At 30.8% G+C, this 19,109-nt stretch overlaps 1 protein-coding gene across 2 annotated transcripts in view; it reads right to left on the minus strand.

Annotated features, from left to right (window-relative positions):
* Positions 1–3,755: 3,755 nt before the first annotated feature.
* LOC117123669 (homeobox protein Nkx-6.2-like) overlaps positions 3,756–19,109 on the minus strand; it is a 22,038-nt gene continuing 6,684 nt past the window's right edge. The window contains exons 2-3 of one of the 2 annotated variants that reach the window (XM_033269668.1): positions 15,851–16,032; positions 3,756–7,981 (exon numbers count right to left, since the gene is read on the minus strand). In XM_033269668.1, the coding sequence (XP_033125559.1) occupies positions 7,757–7,981; positions 15,851–16,032 (407 nt within the window). In that variant the 3' untranslated portion in view covers positions 3,756–7,756. Of the gene's footprint in view, positions 7,982–15,850; positions 16,036–19,109 lie in introns of both variants that reach the window. The other variant, XM_033269667.1, reaches the window with a different exon arrangement.

The raw sequence follows: 19,109 nt of genomic DNA on the forward strand, positions 1-19,109 counted from the left end.
AACCTTATATATATATATATATATATATATATATATATATATAAAATAAAATATAGGCATATATATAATGATATAATAGAGATAAACTCTAAAATTTCTATGCAGATTTCTTAACCAACAGAGCCATTGAATTTCTTAAAACAACTAATTTTTCGCACTCTTGCGCACGCGTAGTTTGACAGCACTAGTCCTTGATGCATGACAAAGAACAGAGATCAATTGATACGCCTCTTCTTATAAGATATATACCGCATATATATAGGCCTATATATAGGCCTATATAATACATATAAAATACACAAAGCTGCAATTCAGCAACGAAAACTAAATCGTTTTGAATCAAATGAGCAAATATTATAATTAAATTTTAGGTTTTACCACATGTCTCCAAAATATCTTAAATGGTTGAATTGTTAGCTTTCAAACACGCAATATATATTTAAGATCAGTATGGGTTAATAATAATGCTTGTCACATGTGGTATATTCAACACTAATGACTTAGTTTAACAACACGTTGTGCGCAAATAAATAGTCATCGAGATGCAAATTGCGCCAATTATTGACAAAAGTTGAAGTAATCCCAAAGATAAGTGTCCGCTAAGTAACTAAGTTCTCTATTAGGAATACGCACATTAAGAGGCAGGTCTTTATTCGTCTTGGTGCGCTTAAGAGCGATTTCTGTCCTGATTTTGACAACGCTAATCATAGGATGGCGATAACTGAAACTATTTAACAGCAACAAAATATGTAATGTCTTCTAATTGAGTTAAGCCGATTGGTTCGAGCCTGTCGCCTCGAAGATCAGTGTAGCGATGTAAAGGAGGGGACGTATGAAATAAATAAATAAATAAATGGTGGGCTAGTATTTAAAAGTAGGCCTATTTAATGAAGTGACGCATTGTATTAATAATTTAAAATTTTAAAATTTTAAAATAATAACAATAAATATAAAAATAACAACGACAATAAATGTGTAAGTATAATAACAATACAAAAAATAATATTAATAAGGCCTGCATAATTATAATAATGAAAATAATAATAAGGTCTAGGCCTATAGTAGTAAAAACACTAATAACAATAATAATTATGTTGATGGTAATAATAATAATAATATGCTTTAATATTAAAAAGTGTTTATTGATGATAATAGTCATTATCAATAATAATAGTGATACGCCTAATAATAAATTATAATAATGCTGAATAATACAAGTTAGTTACAATTATTACATGGTGATGATTAATGTATTTTATAAAAATAATAAAACACACGAGTTTGTGCACTGATACATTAGGCCTATATGGAATCACGTGCAATTAAAATTAAAATTACAAATTTTAATCGAATGCATTGCCTTATCTTTATAATGATTATTTAGGCAAATTATGTACATATCCTTATATCTATAATAATTATCTGACGATTCTAAATTTTCAATTATAATGAACCACAGAACTTATTTTGAAAATATTTAAATTAGCGACGAAGCATCAGCCAAAAATTTCAGATAAAAACCCAAGGGATATAATAACGCCTTTATATTTGTTACGATTCGGAGAAGAAATTAAATTCCTTGAATAATCCGAATGACTTTGAAATAAATGCACAGAATATGAATCAAGATCAGGAAGAAAACCTATCAAATAAATAGTGATTATAAAGTTCAGTCTGTTTCTACACGATATATCTGATAATGGCGCATGACCAGACGTTTTTATAAATCTTTCTGGTGCTAGACTTGCTGTTACAATTCAACTCGCATTCCTGGAGTTTTTCTTACTATTTATTTCCCTTAATGCTACTATCAGATCTCCGGAAAGGGATTAAAATTCCCCGTTACTGCAATAAAACACGCGCTATGAAATATAACTAACACAAAATTAAAGTTTATACTGCACAAATATCGATGTGTTATATGGATAAATCTACTGCATACGATACACATGTACGGGTATAATTTATGTATTTGAGAAATATTTACGTTTGAGAAATAAAATAACACGGGGGGAAGATTATTTTAAAATTATCGAGCACAAACTGCATACCATGCATAATCGTTTCCTCTTATATATGGTGATATGTACAAACTATGTTGTTAAAAAGAATGAATAGATATAATATATACGTTGTTAGGTATGTATTAAGATTGGATATACACCTCAAATTGACCGAATATGATGATAAGATAATTATAGAAGAAGACAGGGATCTAGAATTTTATGATTTATCAATGTCCGTAGGCGATACTTTTTGTGATTCATTTTTCAAACGTAATTATAGAATTATTACAAACAGAAAACTAGAAGAAAATAAATTGGCAATTTATTAAGTTTGAATCACGGGTAATTTTGTGGATTCATACAATTTGCAATACAGTAATTGGCTTCTCTTCTGAGAGAATCTTCATCATAATAATTGCGTTTATGTCATTTTACTTCGATATGAATTTGCCACGATTTATACCCTATTACTATTGTATAATACAGTAGACCTTTTTGAGATCGATGGCAGACGTTGTGCCCCCGAACGTCAATTACCAATGACGTCAGCCTGTTGCCGACTCCATTTTACCAATTGTAAAATCCGAACACGAGGTTTTGAGTACAAATCATGAAACAACATTTGTTTCAAATCTTTCAACTCTATCCAACTCTCGTTGGTATCATAGCTCCAGTCAGGTTATTTACGCACTCCTTCCAATATAATTAATAACAATGCTTCATTCGTTTTATGTTAGATTTGTATGATAATAAATAAAATCAGATTGGCTTATAATAACGTTATTATATTTAGTGAATTACTTTCATTGTAGTTTTTGACAAACGAATTTGGTTCTGATTTTGATATGGGGCGAGTGTATATTACTGAAACTACAAGGATCGAAGTTGTACTAAGCCTGTATTGTGTTAACATGCACAATAAGAATATCTGTAAAAATATGTCACAAATAATACTAGCCTGTAATACATAAGGTGTAAAATTAATAATAATACCTTATTAAATGACAATCATGGTTATGATTTTATTAACAGTATTATTATAGTGATATAATGCCAATAATAATAATAATAATAATAATAGTAATAATAATAGTAATAACAATACTGATGATGATGATAATAATAATAATAATAATAATAATAGTAATAATAATAATATTGGTAAATACTTTAATTACTTTCATTGTAGTTTTTGACAAACGAATTTGGTTCTGATTTTGATCTTGGCGAGTGTATATTACTGACACTATAAGCGATCAAAGTTGTACTAATCCTGTATTATGTTAACGTGCACAATAAGAATATCTGTAAAAATATGTCACAAATAATACTAGCCTGTAATACAGAAGGTGTAAAATTAATAATAATACAGTATTAAATGATAATCATGTTTATGATTTTATTAAGAATAATATTATAGCAATATAATGCCAATAATAATAATAATAATAATAAGCCTGATGATAATAATAATAATAATAATAATAATAATAATAATAATAATAATAATAATAATGATAATAATAATAATGGTAAATACTGATAACGATACTGATGATGGTAATAATAATAATAATAATAATAATTATTATTATTATTATTATTATTATTGTAAAACTAATCTAATAAATAATTGATAACAATGAAAATGATGATGACGATGATGATAATAATAATAATAATAATAATAATAATAATGATTAATAAATTAAAGAAACAATAATACATTAAATGACAAATTCACTAATATTTCGTTTACTGTTTCAGTATTTATTTATTTGTTTGTTTTCATCGAAAGAAAAGTAAAATGCCACCCCGCACTTAATATTTTTATACAAGGTTGCTTTATAAGCATGGTAGGTATAAACGTGCAACTTGGGACTCGTTCCTTGTGAAATAAACAGTTTTAATGAGTCGCTAGTTGAACAATCAGTTTTTACTTGATTTTAGATTCATCGATTGGTGATTTCTAACAAAAAACTTTAGTGACGATTCACTGAAATTTAACGAATGCGTTGGTTTTATTAAATAAATAATGTTTTTTTTAAAGAAATATTGTAAAACAATATTTTATTTAGTACCTGCTATCACAAACTCATTTGTGTAGTATTTGTTGTTGTTATTATTGATTTAAAAAAAACAACAACGATATGCTTATTGAAAGAATGTGCTTACATAAAAATATACTGTCTGTCGTAATAACTGTAAACATATAGCATATGAATTGCACATTTGAAACGATCAATTAAAGTAATAAATATTAGTGTGACATATATTATTTTCAAATAATTAAGTTTTAGCTGATTTAAAACGTTAAATTATTAGCAGCCAATAAAGTACCGAGACGATGACGTCAGGGATCTAGGCCCAGTGACGTCGCATTTCAGCCCTCAGTTTAAAGGTTATAACAAAATAGTATTATTTATGCGTCGGTAAATTAATGAGGAAATTATTTTTTCGTTATAATTTTTATTTAAATACGAATGCATTATCTAAATGATAATAATAATATGAAAATAAATGATATAGATAAATAATAAGAATTAATAATAATAAAAATATAATTATTATAAAACACTTATTTATCATAACGTCGTAATCAATATTATTATTATTATCATTAGGCCTAGTATTGAGCGCAGACAGTATATTTTATGTATATCTGTTATCACAAAATCTGTTGACAACGTTTCTAGATTTTGAACAAAAAAATTGAGCTTAAAAAATACAGGGTGTTAAATTATGCTTAATTACAAAGTTATAATTTATGAAAAATACAAGATATAAATAATCCATGTATTTCCCGCTCCCATGTTTATTATCATTAAAATATGCATACGTTGATATCGCAATTAAATCACTACTTGGCTAATATAATTTGTCTAACTAAACATATTTCACTACACACACGCAAGAGTCGGCATTTGACAACTTCCAACTATATTATACCTGTTAAATATATACATGATTTTTTTTTTATTATTTACAACAAGAACATCGACATAATATACATGTTGTATATACGAGTATAGTTTAATTGTTTGCACACATAAACGATATCTGTAACCGTACACATCACTTCACTCATCATTTAAGATCGGATTTTCCACCTAATATCCTTTTAAATACACAGTTTAGTCACACACGTATGCCAGGGTCCAATATATGCCTACAACGGTTGGAGTTTGTTTTTTTTTTTTGTTTTTTTTTTACAGAAAGAATACGCCAGAATTATTTGTAAAATTCCGGATTATTGTCAAGTATCAATATTCTTGAAAACATAAATCAAGAAACGCCATCCATAATTTCTAATGTCTTATTGAAAGTTTTGTTTTGTCTAGGACACGCGCCTCTTAGTGTCATTAACACTGTTAATGTCATCTGGAAATATGTAATGGAAAACGGATATGCATTTTTTTCATTACACAAATACAGATTCTCCGATCTGAAGTATGGAATTTTGCTGTGCACTACAATAAAAGATTACGATAATGTTAAAGATCCAATTTATCTTACAATAAGAACCAACTTAATGTTCTTCTAGAGAAGCTGCGTACTTAAGCTTATCGAAGCAACGCAGTGATAAGTATGACATGTTTCATATTTACCATTACATAAGGAATTGTTTATCATAGTGAACGTCATCCACGCGATTTTTGATGTGCACATCCATGCTTCTATTGACGCGCAAATCAGAGATTAAAAGTGTAGGCCTACTTTGGTATAATTCAAGAGATATAACAACAACAAAAATCCAAAAGGATCATAAAAACAATTTTATAAAGAAACTTATTATATTTTTCATCTACTGAAAATAAAATCATAGTACGATAAACGCACAAAACTAAATAGTAGGCCTATGTTACGCGCAATTTTGAGGACCTGCAAAAATTGGCATACGTATAGGTTAAACGTACATGTTTGATAACTCCGCTGATATTTTGATATCAACAGTGATAAAACGTATGATTGCAGATTGTTACTTAAGCTATTTAATTTACGACACAGACTGCAGTTATTTAAGTTGTAAAAAATAAAAAATATTTAGAGTATATTTGATTTTGTATTTCATAAAGGATAAGTTTAGACTATTTTAATTGCCCAAGATTATCTTGCAAAGTTTCGGAACTGCGCAATATTTTCAATTCAGGTGCAGATTCGAATTCTCATCAGAAGATACTTGTGCAGTGTTTCGACTGCGCAAATCAAACAAACTTGGCACAATAGCTACAAAAGAAATTATACGGTATGAGCTGTAGCTGTAGATAATTTAAATTTGTCACAATTGTTTGATCAATACCGGCTCACTCATATTCCCATTGTTATTTTTCATTAAGAAAGTTAATGGTTTGTGAGGGCGTCATTTAGTTATGTGCGCATGGGCGACTATCGATAGATAGATAAAATCATGGAGGAATTAGTCTAAACTAATTCCTCCATGATATGAGTCAACATTGTGCGGAGAGTAAATTCAAAATATGACCGATATAAATACCGACTCAATATCTAACTAGTGATTATTATGCGAGTCAAAAATAAAATTAATACGATATTGTAGAAAAAATATGAAACTGTCCCAAGATATGACGTCACACTAGCGCGTATCATCAATACATTCTACCTTTTGATAGAGAATTTATAGGATGGTAAAGTTAGCTGAATTTAATAAACACGTGCATAGAGTAACTGCTTTTAGTGAATAGCGCAGTTAATATCAAAGTCTACTATGCACGATGGTCGTCCTTCTGCTACCCGGTGGAATACCGTATTCCATACATTCATGTATTTTAGAACAGATTAAAGGTCCTTAACCAATGGATCTTTCCTCTAAGCCCCGCCCATTGGATATTGTTGCTAAAGGTTTCTCACAACAAGTACATTTGTGGGACATGTGCGTAATCCTTGTCCTGTTCTGATTGGCCAGCTGGCAGTTTGATTGGCACTCCGAAAAGGTCCGTTATACTCATGGACGCAAGCAATGTGACCCAGTGTATCGGTCTCGAGCTTGTCTATTCGGTTGGAAGGCTAAGGCATTCTGCTGCGCCGGCCACTCATTTAATAGGAGTATTTATAGTGAGCCAACCAAAAATATGACGTCAGATTGTGAGACAGACGCCTTATGGCTTTTAATCAGTGCGCTCATCATCTTATGGTAGGATGGTAGGCCTATTGTAGGTACTTAATCAATTCAGCCCAGGCCCCATATTCAAGCGATATGCGCCTTCATTGCATTTCAAGTAATTAATTTAATATATTCTCTCAACGCATACCCTATTCCGTGCACTCAAGTTGCTTACAGTAAGATTGTGCATAGCTCGTAAAAAAATAATAACATGTGACGTCATCGAATAAACTAAAGTCCCTACCATAGATCTTGATTTGTTTTTCTTACATTTGAAAAAAATATCCAATAATGATAGTCCATATCTGCATCGCTAACAGCTCTAATATCAGAGTCCGTTGAGAAAACAATTCACAATTCATTTTGGCACGTTACATGCCATATGCGTGTAAATAAGGTGAATTGTTTCTTTGAGCAAAATAATTATCGGAATGTGGTTAAATGGTTACATTTTTCGAGTGGATTATCTGTAAACAACACGTACTGTTAGTTACCGACATCACAGTACAAATTCAGATGCTCCCCTCTCTATAGCGACCGACGCCTCTACCCCCTCCGCCGGCGTTCTCCTTCTCGATACAGTGTCTACTTTGTTTATTGAAAATATAACAGTTTTTTTTTACATTCATCAGTTGAGACTCTCTGAGTCTGATTTTTCCTCATCCTCGTTGCTTTCAACTCTGATTCTTTTGGCGGGAATGTCAGGCTCGTTTCTGTCCAACTCCCTGTCGTTTGGTAAACTTGCTTTAGCTGCGACTAAATCCTGTGTTTCTGAATCTTGTCGTCGCTTAGCGGAGGCCATCTCTGCCGCATGTTTCTTGCGCCACTTGGTTCGTCTGTTTTGAAACCAGACCTAAAAAAAAAAACAAATATTAGCTTTGTAAGTATAAAGAAGTAAACTGTAAGAAAATAGTATCATTTGAGACAGAAAATCACATAAAATAAAATACTCCAATAAAGCGTCAAATTGGTTTATTTCGTTTGATATGCGCTTCTATTGCCAGTGTGTTACTTGCGACACGTTTCATTTAATAGTAGGCTAAGCTGAAAAAATGTATTGCCACTGAAAAATAATTATGCCTTTATGCAATAATGGGCACTCTTGTATAGAAGCGTTACTTATACACCAGTCAACGCAACTTTGCTAAATATGTCCACATCGGAGACATTTCTAACAATGTATATAAACATGTACATGTATACGGTACATATAAACTAACAGTGTACTGTTAAAACAATTATTATTTTTGCCTCAGAACGTTGACATCAATTCCATGTAAAAAACTACATACCATAGAAGGCACTAGTTGCGCAGAAGAACACGAATTGGACCGTGGTGTTATTAAACACTGGTCAGACAGCAATGTGCGTAATTGCCAAGCAAATTAAAGAGTTCTAAGTTACATATCTGATAATTTATTGGTTGAATAACGCAATAATTGTGACAAAAATGACTTGAATACTTGAGTAATAATGGTATAATGAGTATTTCACGTGTCTCATTTAATGCGCGTTGCCAGGATACGCTATCGAGAAATCATGTTCCACGGTAATTAATGTGTGTAACCCCTTGAATATCGCGTGCGCTTTATATCGTGTTATCGTTGATGTTAGGCGTTCGGCAAATAGTACTTTCAATTATATACTGTTGTAAGTGTTAACCTGTACATTGAATCGTTTGAAATGCCGATATACGATTTACTGGCGAGTAATTAATAAAGCGTATAATAACTCCATCTTGGTGATTATTGGAAATGTGGTTGCTAGGAAAACGACTGTAAGACACGTTTTGAATAAAGTAATAACGCCACAGTACCGACACGTTGTCGAGGAGCAGCTCATCAATCGTCTCGTCAACGTGTCAGACTTTTATTCTTGGAAATAGACATAATCAACTTTTGTTAATAATTCATTTAACCAAATGCATAAAATAAAAGGGAAGGCCTATCATTTAAATATGAGCAATTAGAGCCCTCATGGCGACACATGCTTAGGAATCAGCCGGTCGGTCGAACTGTTGATATTAAAAACTAGTAATCTATACCCGTTTATTCTAATGTTGTATTACTTGAATTAATTGTAATGCATCAATTAATAGTTATAATTGAAATGACCATACTATAAGTAAAAATTATTTATTAAATTATTATTATTATTATTATTATTATTATTATTATTATTATCATTATTATTATTATTATTATTATTATTATTATTGTCTAGTATTATTATTATTATTATTATTATCATTATTATTATGCCTATTATTATTATTATCATTATTAAAATTCACGAGGCCTATTTGTTGTTAATTGAAAACTTAAGCGCTTATAAACTATAGTTAAGTTGTATACTGTTGTTTAATATATTTACAAGCTAAGCTTATGTTTGATCACCCGGACTATTCCAAACTCAACACTAATGAATCATTATGTAAACATAATAATTTGCTAATTAATCAATGGTTTTAAAGTGCAAACATAAACCGTAGTAACTGTACGCAGTATTTTAGTTCCATACCGCGGGATATTAATCAGTACATTTCTGAAGTAATCGTAATCTCGTATCTCAATCGTGTTGACTTCCTCTTCGCTTACTCTTGATTTTATTTATTCATTCCTTCAACACGTTCGAGTTATTTACATGCCATGTCAACAATCAGAACCAGAAATTGACAAATTGAGTTATTACAAGATTTACATGGCATGAAAAGGGGATCACTCTCACTTAGCCATAATCTCTAAATATAATACAAAACATTACGTTGTCTAGCCCTATATGCTATTATTTAATGCCCAGTATATATCGCTTAATTCGGCAGTCTTTTAAATATAATTAAAGACCGCAAACACGCAGAAAACTACAAGTCACTCTGTCTCGGTTAGCATATGTTTTAGCATGTTTTTCATTGAAAATATCCGATTATTGTTCGTATATATCTCATAAAATATTCGATAGAAGTTAACTGTTGTGCATGTTTGGCGACTAAACGCAATTACAGCCCACTTAAGCCACATCGGTGTCTTATTTGAGCAGAATTAATTGCAATGTATGATATACACATCGACGTTGTGGAAACATAGCTGACGAAATCATTGTTTAAAAGCCACCGATATTAGCGCATAAATAGGCGTTAGTTTGTTTGAATTGAACAACACACTAAAATGATACAATATCATAAGCAGTTATATGCCATTATTACTACTCAGAAGGACTCGGTTTGTAAAGTGTTGTGGATTAAGATATAGGCGTTTGAGAAGATCGTTCGCCACATATAAACTTAATGTTCCACTAATCGCAATACTTTTTAAAGAAATCGTTGTCTTAAGTTTCTTTGAAGTGACACCGTTAACTTCGGGTCCCACGGGTCAGTTAATACCATAGTTTTGAAAACTCCGGTAAGTTGGTTTGATAAATTTTATCATCGTCGTTTTAGCGAGAAGTTTATGCATTCTTTACGGCCCAGAAGCTGCTTGAAATCGTTTATCATACGTTTGAAGAACACCGCAAGTAATGTCTCAAATGCGCTTAGCTTCATTTACAGTTGACGTATTTATGATAATAATGATACTAATAAAATAAAATACTCTACTGCTATTCATTACTAACGTCGTCAAATTTTCAAACTTGGTCTAAAATGATGACTGCAACGAATAGTCTGGTGCTACTATTACTACTGATGCTGCTACTGCTGCTTCTACCAGTACCCACCACTACAATTGCTGCTACACTACCACCATACTACTAATATAATTGTTGCTATTATTACTACTGTACTATGGAGAAGATTTTTATATATAGCGCACATCCATTTAAAAAATGAGCGCTTTGAAAAAGCATAACATGCAGATGATGAACATGAAATTCAGTCAACCCCAGTCAAATAAGACTCAAAAGAGAGGGAGGGAGGGAGAGAGAGAACAAACAAATAGAACAAAAATATGAAAGAGGAATCTAGCCATTATACTGTTTTACTATTAGGATTATTTTTTTTTTAATCCGCTATTCATAATTAAACTATTATTTACCTCAATTGGTGTTTTAAAATAGTACCACAAAGTGAAACAAACATGTGGTTAATATATAGTGTGTTATTTTCATTAGGTACAAAAGGGTAATTAATCTAATTTAAACAAATAGTTATTATTTACATTTAATAATGTGAATTTTGAACAACAACTCAGTTTCCCAAATGCAATTCTCCTTAACATATCCTTTTGATTCATTTACAATCAAAACAATTTTCCACTTGTCAACCCAACCAATTATTATGCAGTTAACATATGATAAAAAGCTTTCAATTGAATTGGAAATAATCATTTTCAAGTAGACAACATCACGACCGGAAATCGGTATTTAAATTGCTCGACAAAAACAAATCAAATTCGATTTGCATTAATACGGGCGAAAAACACCGATAACGTTCACGCCCCGACGAAATCAAAAGTGTTGAAAACACTCTACCAGGTGTTACACTGACGCGTTTCACACCTGTGGAAAGCGTTTCTATCATCAAGGGACAATCGAAATGTCGTCTGGTCTAATATTACCGCGTAGTTGCAGGCTGAGATTACTATATTTAAAGCACGAATAACCCATAAGGTAAATTGAACAGAATGAAACAAACTTTGACAAAATAGTGCGCTTAAAGGTGACTCGCACAGGTGCGCGTAATTAGTAAATAGTTAGCCAGCGCGCCTTTAGGCTTCTATACGCGCTGTATTACAACCAATCACTGGGGTAACTATTTGTATGTTTGCTATATTGCTATAAATTTTATAAATTTTATTATTATAAATGTTATTATTATTATTATTATTATTATTATTATTATTATTATTATTATTATTATTATTATTATTATTATTATTATTATTATTATTATTATCATAATTTAATAATTTGTTAATATTACTTAATTTGATTCCATTGCCCTTGTTATTTATTTACCTTTCTGAAGAATTTTATATTGTATTTTTTCGTTGTGTGAAATAAAATAAAATGAATGAATGAATGAATGTAAATTGAGTTCTCCACATCATAGTTGCGGGTAATTCTACTAATAATCAGCGATTGCGTTTTTTTTTTTTGTATAGCCAAGCGCTGCATCAGAGCCAGACAACTGTATACTTTTCGTTTCAAGTACAGTAGCAGGGATAAATACGGACCCAAAATGAATAATGACGATTATATAAACCAAGACAGCCACCATATATGCTAAGTTGATTTGCCCTTTTGAACTTTTGTTAGGATGATTTTGTCTATAGGATATCGGGAAGGTGTTGAAAAAAAAACTTGGACTTGGAGCAAACACACCCTGCTCAGGGGTCTACACATTGTGGAACTAAACGATCTATTAATACCTCAATTAACTAGATTCTGAACGGAATGCAAATATGTTAGATTTCCTGCTTTATAAAATTCCTATTTACGTGGCATTATGGAAAAGTTATTAAAATTACCACGAAATACGCTGATTTTTTAAAATGACAAACTCTTAAAGCGCCCCCTATGTCTGCATCGTCGACTAAAATATAAATGACCTTTTTATATCTACAACGATGTTGTAAAATTTTTCTATTCGGGTAAAATATTTACCACATAGGGTGATCTTTGCTGGTTTACTCATATAATATAAATCATTCGTTATAAAATCTTCAATAAACAGCACAAATCCTCAATCGAAAATCATTCTTTTAAGCTCTCAATAGTCGATGATCCGTTAAAATCCTCGTACCAGATCTAGAAAACTTACATTAGTATAGAAAGTCATCTATTGCGAAGCTAAAGTAGTAATAAAGAATACAACAACGAGAGAATAAATGCCCAAAAGTACCAAGGAACTGCCTAAGTCTAACTATTTTTCCAAAGAAGAATTATGGATAAAATCCATGCAACGAGAACTACAAATGTTGTCAAAGGCCCCTGGGTACCTTTACTCTGTACTTTACATTGCGAATGATCGCTTAAGTACGCAGGTGTTGGCGCCGAAGGGCTGGAAGACGGTTTTAACCGTCTGCTAGCCAGGTTACTCGGCCACATTCTCAAGCACCATGCCAAGTGACAAACACTGAGCAGATGAACTCAACCCGCAAGTTACGTCATGTGTTCGCGGAAAATTATATCAGACACTGCTAGCATTCGAGGGGATATTAGTAACATTACGATTGCGTCATATATTTTAAAGTGTTAACCCTCATTCCGTCAACACACTTTACTCCACAAATTGAGTGTGGTAGTAGCATAATAATGCTTGGGTATGCTGAATAATTAACAGTTTGTAAGATGAGATTTGACCGGTTTCATTTCAAGTCTTAAAACAGAAATTCTGTCACATTTGGTACAGGTTTATTCGAATTAGAGCGATAATTGGCAACAATAATTCCGCAATTGTTTTACAGTTTAATCAATCAGAAGATTTATTAACAAAGATATATCAACCACTCTGAGCAAAACAACTGTCAAATTCAAACACTAATCATTAACCAAAATCGAAGAAAATTTATTGTAATACGCTTCATTATTTAACAGAGGCTTTGCGGACTGACTAATTTTCAATAATGGTTCTTCGTCATCAAAAAAAAAAAAAAAAAAACCCTTTAAACTGCACAAACCCCAGAGTTTAGTTTACTTATTCGTTATTTCAAGGAATTTTATGTAGGCTGTGGTTGATGCAATACGGTGGCAATCGATTGAATCATATTATAACGATTTTTTGAGATATCACGGCTATGTTAATTGCAGTTATACTCGAATAGAATAATTTCATTCATTTTAATAAAATCAATTTGGTATACGATATATATAACGATAATAATTATAATAACAATAGCTATTATTATTGATATTAATAATAATATTATTATGCCTAGTACATAACAACATTATTAAGGATGAAATTTATTAATATTTGTTCGATTATTGTTTGTAACTTAGGCATATTTAAAGCGCTATGTGAGAATAATTTCATTTATTTTAACTCAATTAATTTGGCAAAACATCGATATATATATAACGATAATAATAATAATATTTATTATTAATAATAGGCCTATTATTAATATTACTATTAGGCGTATTACTTAAGCATTAATGATAAAATTGATAAATGGGCCTATTTGTGCGATTATCGCTTATAATTAATTAGGTTTATAATTTAAAACACTGTGTGACGAAATACCGATTATTAACTATATTCAATTACATAATATAATATAGGCCTAATGTTATAATATAAGATAATAGGCCTATGGTACGTAATAATTAAAAAGTACTGTAATATTATACTATATATATATTGCTTCATTTATAAAAAGTAATATATAGAAATATATTTATTAATGTTTGTATATATCATGTTTTACTTGTAATTTTGTTAATTTGCAACTTTGTGCATTTTTGGGGAGTAAACAAAGTAACATGAACAACAAGTTAATCATATGCTACGTTGATATGCACTTTCAAACTGGTTAGGATGATTTTAGCCACAGGGCATGAGTACAAACATAAAGAAGGTGTTGAAAAACCCTGCATTTTCACTTGGAGCCAACGCACCGTGCTGTAAACCTATCATACTGTAGGCCTAGCGTATACATTAAGTGTAGGCCTATTCGTTGTGTATTATTGTTATATCGTTCATCGTAGATATATATTTATCGTTGTACATCGTACATGGTTATGTATCGCTATGTTAATATTATCACTGTATTCACGTGTATTGCTTAGTATCACCTTCCACAATTCTCGTAAAAATATTTCCGTCCACGAAACCTCAAAAGTTAATGCTTATAAAATCCAGCACGCCAAACGCTTGAATCAGCATTCCTATGATTAATCTTACAGTTGTCAAATTTATAACTTATAAAATCATTCGATAAAGTTGTTCAATAATCTGATTAATTTTTAAAAATTGTTTCAAATAGGTTAAGTCATCGAAGATTTACTGCTACAAGAATATTGATGTGATCACGTGCCAGAAATTAAAATGCTCTATTAACATACCTCACAAATATGTTATTTTTTATTTCTCCTTTACGGTATTTAATCCAAGTAATACGTTATTATGGCTGTTCAATTATCGTTGGAAAATGCAGCCGTATTTGTTAACGAGGTAAATCCTTTCCAAACGTTCATAATAATAATAAAAAATAGGCTGAAAAGCGAATTATTATTAAATACACAATTGATACACAATTTTGATTGTAACTTAGGCCTATTATTAATTTGTGCAATGTCAAAACATTAGCGTATGATTGTGAAAATTATATGGTTTGTTTAATTAAATAATATGGTGTTATTATTACTATTTCTATTATTATTAATTTTGATAATAATAATGAATAATTTTGTGTTGGGCCCTCGGCCCGTGGCTCCCTCTTGGATAGTATTGTCGAATTTGTAATACATAAATAGGCCTATATAAATTATAATAATAATGATGATAATAATAATAATAATAACGATAATAATAATAATGATAATGATAATAACAATGATGATGAGGATGATATTGATAATCGCTCACACACCATGAATTTTAAATAGAACGAAAGACGGTTGGATTAGTTGATTGATTATGATTGATTGATTGATTGATTGATTGATTGATTGATTGATTGATTGGTGGATGATTTATTGATTTAACTACCGTTTTAATCGATTTGTAAGTAATTTTATTTTCTTGTTGGTTGCCGAAAGCTTCCAAATAGCATTGTGCTCTTACCTTTACTTGACTTTCAGTCATCCCGAGCGCGTAGGCCAGCCGAGCTCTTTCAGGTCCTGCTAAATACTTAGTTTGCTCGAATGTCTTCTCTAGAGCAAATATCTGCTGTCCGGAAAATGTGGGGCGTGTATGCTTCTTTTTACCATCTTTATCTACTGTAATGCCCTGGCTTTGTGCCGCTGCTGCTAAATAGAAGAAATAGAATCATAGCTACCAAAGTGTTCGTTATGTATGATATATAGGCTTTATTTCGCAATTTAGTTCAGGGAATTAAGGCTTGGAGAATAACAATAATGCAGGTGACATTAATTAATATTATTACTGTAATTACTCACCCTGTTGTAATTATGATAAAATGTCTTTTATTTTATGATATTTTTATTTTATAATAGTTCGGATATACAAAAATTTCAAAACATTACATGAAAAAAAAAGCGAAAAATAAAAAGAATAGACCAACTGACATACCGTAGCCCAGGAGAGACCAAATAGCGCTTGCTAATAGTAAAGGCCTTCCCAACAACACAATCAAAACTCACATATATCGATGATGAAATTACAACATTTGAAGGAATTAGGAACATATGATGAATTTTGAAACAGGATAAAAGTTATGAAACATGTGATGATAATTTGTTTTAAAACATTGTGCGGAATCAGAATTAATTATGCATTATTATCATTATTAGAATGATTATAGTTATAACCATTATACATATTAATCATTATTACTTATCGTAATCATTATTAATTTTCATAGAGTACTTGGTATTCAGTGTACTTCCTTAAAGCACAGGGCCTCAGCTTAGCTGCTGTCAAAACCATAATTTATTTTTCTCGCCATTAAAAACAGCTAACTCTTCAAGCCTCTTATAATAATAATGAGATTATGAAGCATAGCTGAGCCTTGTGGGAGAGAGCTGTAGCATACAGAACAGTATTCTCAGTATAAATAACCACTATTTGAAATAATCACATTTTAATTTCATTAAATTGGCATAAATATAATTAGACTAGCCTACGATGGTGGTATATTAACAAAACGTTGATAAAAAGCATTGTGATTGATTGAGGTATTGCACTGTATTCGTCAAAATGTAGCTAATGCTTAAGCGGCGTATGTTACCGTGTGAAAATCACCAGGACATGCATTACCTAATTACTGGTACTAATCACCTCCACGTTAATTAATAGCACTTTGAGATGTCAATCAGCTCTCTAGGCTTTCAAGTGCCGATATCTGCTCATTTAGAATATATATGTATGTATACATATGCGATAATTGTAACCGTGGAGGTATGAAAGTAGATAGCGGATTTAATCTGGCACGCGACGATATAGAAATAAACATAATAAAAGATAATTAATGTAGGATTACAAAATGAACGATTTGGTCAATTCCAAAATGGTGTTAAACTATTGATACCTTATGTATTATAGTAATGTTGTTATTATCATTGTATACTATTACTACTACCACTACTACCACTACTACTACTACTACTACTACTACTACTGCTACTACTACTACTACTACTACTACTACTAATAATAATAATAATAATAATAATAATAACAATAATAATAATAATAATAATAACAATAATAATAATAATAATAATAATAATAATAATAATTAATAATAATAATAATAATAATAATAATAATAATTAATAATAATAATAATAATAATAGGCTAATAATAATATTTATCATTACTACTTATTATCATTATTTTTTTTTCTTTCTTTATTATAGAAGAGGCCCAGAGTGTGAAATTAGTTGCCTCCAATTGGGGTAGAATTTTCCAAGTCGAGTGGCCCATGTTTGGTTAAAATTCATATAGAGCAGGAGAACCGGCTTCAAATATGAGACAAGAAAAAAGTACAACAGTAAGTTCTGGAAGCCACATTATTATGCAGGCCGCTTGTCGCATATTATTCGATATCCACAACATTTTATAATACGTACAGTAGTATAGGTCGCTAATGGGCCTAACTCCAAAAAGGTATGAATTTTATATTTTAACTGGCATATGTCGGCCTGTCTATGTTTATGCTACTCATTTACAATGCCGATAACAATTTAAACCACTGTAGCTTCTTATCACCAATTCATTTCCAACATTAATCTTTTAAACCAAGAGACGAGACGTCGGTAATTGAAATTAAATAGTATATGATAAACGTTATCGCTAAAGTAACACCAGCGAAATTATATTAAATGTTATCATAATTAATAAATATCACAGTACTCACAGTATATATACACGTTTAGCTTTTAAACGTGCCGCCAAAGGCGAGACAACATTGCGTATAGCTTTGTGTTGAAATCCTCCACACGCTGTTTTTACAGTGCAGAGTATTTTACTTTTTTACACGAAAAGAGTGAAATGTGATTAATACAGACACTCTTGTGGAGTAAAATTCACTATTTTTGCATTTGAAATATTCTTGATCATATTTTTACATTTAGGTCGCCTTACATTTGAGACCCCTCTAATTAAGACACCCCTCTAATTTAAGACCACTTTCAAAGAACCAATCACTCATCTAACATTCTAATTCAGCCCTGATCTAATGAGAGACCAAACCTTAACCCTAACTCTAACCAAGACCACCCCACATTTTCAGGTCCGACAAAAAGGTGGTCTCAAATTTTGAACTGTAATTGAATGTTCTACGATTTGAACAGTATGCCTTTAAATGGTGGTTAGACTATAGCACAAACTCAATAGATCATAATTTGCGTATACTTAGTGTACCGTGTACAATACGTCTGTTTCTGGATTACTAATGTTATTGTTGCAGGCAATGTATTAATGATGAAGCGGCCTCCTTGTAAATAATAATTTCAAGAATAATGATTAATATGTGTTTGACAATGGATTTAATTTTACAATATGGTTATACAACAATAATGATAATATTGATATATTTATACATACATATTTGATAGAAATTTATTACATTATATTATATACTTTTGGTAAATGAACTTTGATAAAAGTGTAACCAAAGTAACAGTAGATGACATTGTTGTTAATTTAAATGAATCGGCTTAATTATATGTTACAATTTTAGGAATATAGACTAATGTTCGTCAATGCGCTGTATTATTAGGAATAGGCCTATGCAGTTGCTAATATTTTCAATAACACTTTGTATTACATCTTGGAACAATATTTAACATAATAAGTACCATCGGTAAATGATCAAATTATAACCAAGGTAAAAATCATGTATTGCTACTAAGTGAA

Source organism: Anneissia japonica, unplaced genomic scaffold (genome assembly GCF_011630105.1).
Source record: "Anneissia japonica isolate Jap-2015-1 unplaced genomic scaffold, ASM1163010v1 scaffold287714_len2871179_cov188, whole genome shotgun sequence".
Lineage (NCBI taxonomy): Eukaryota > Metazoa > Echinodermata > Crinoidea > Comatulida > Comatulidae > Anneissia > Anneissia japonica.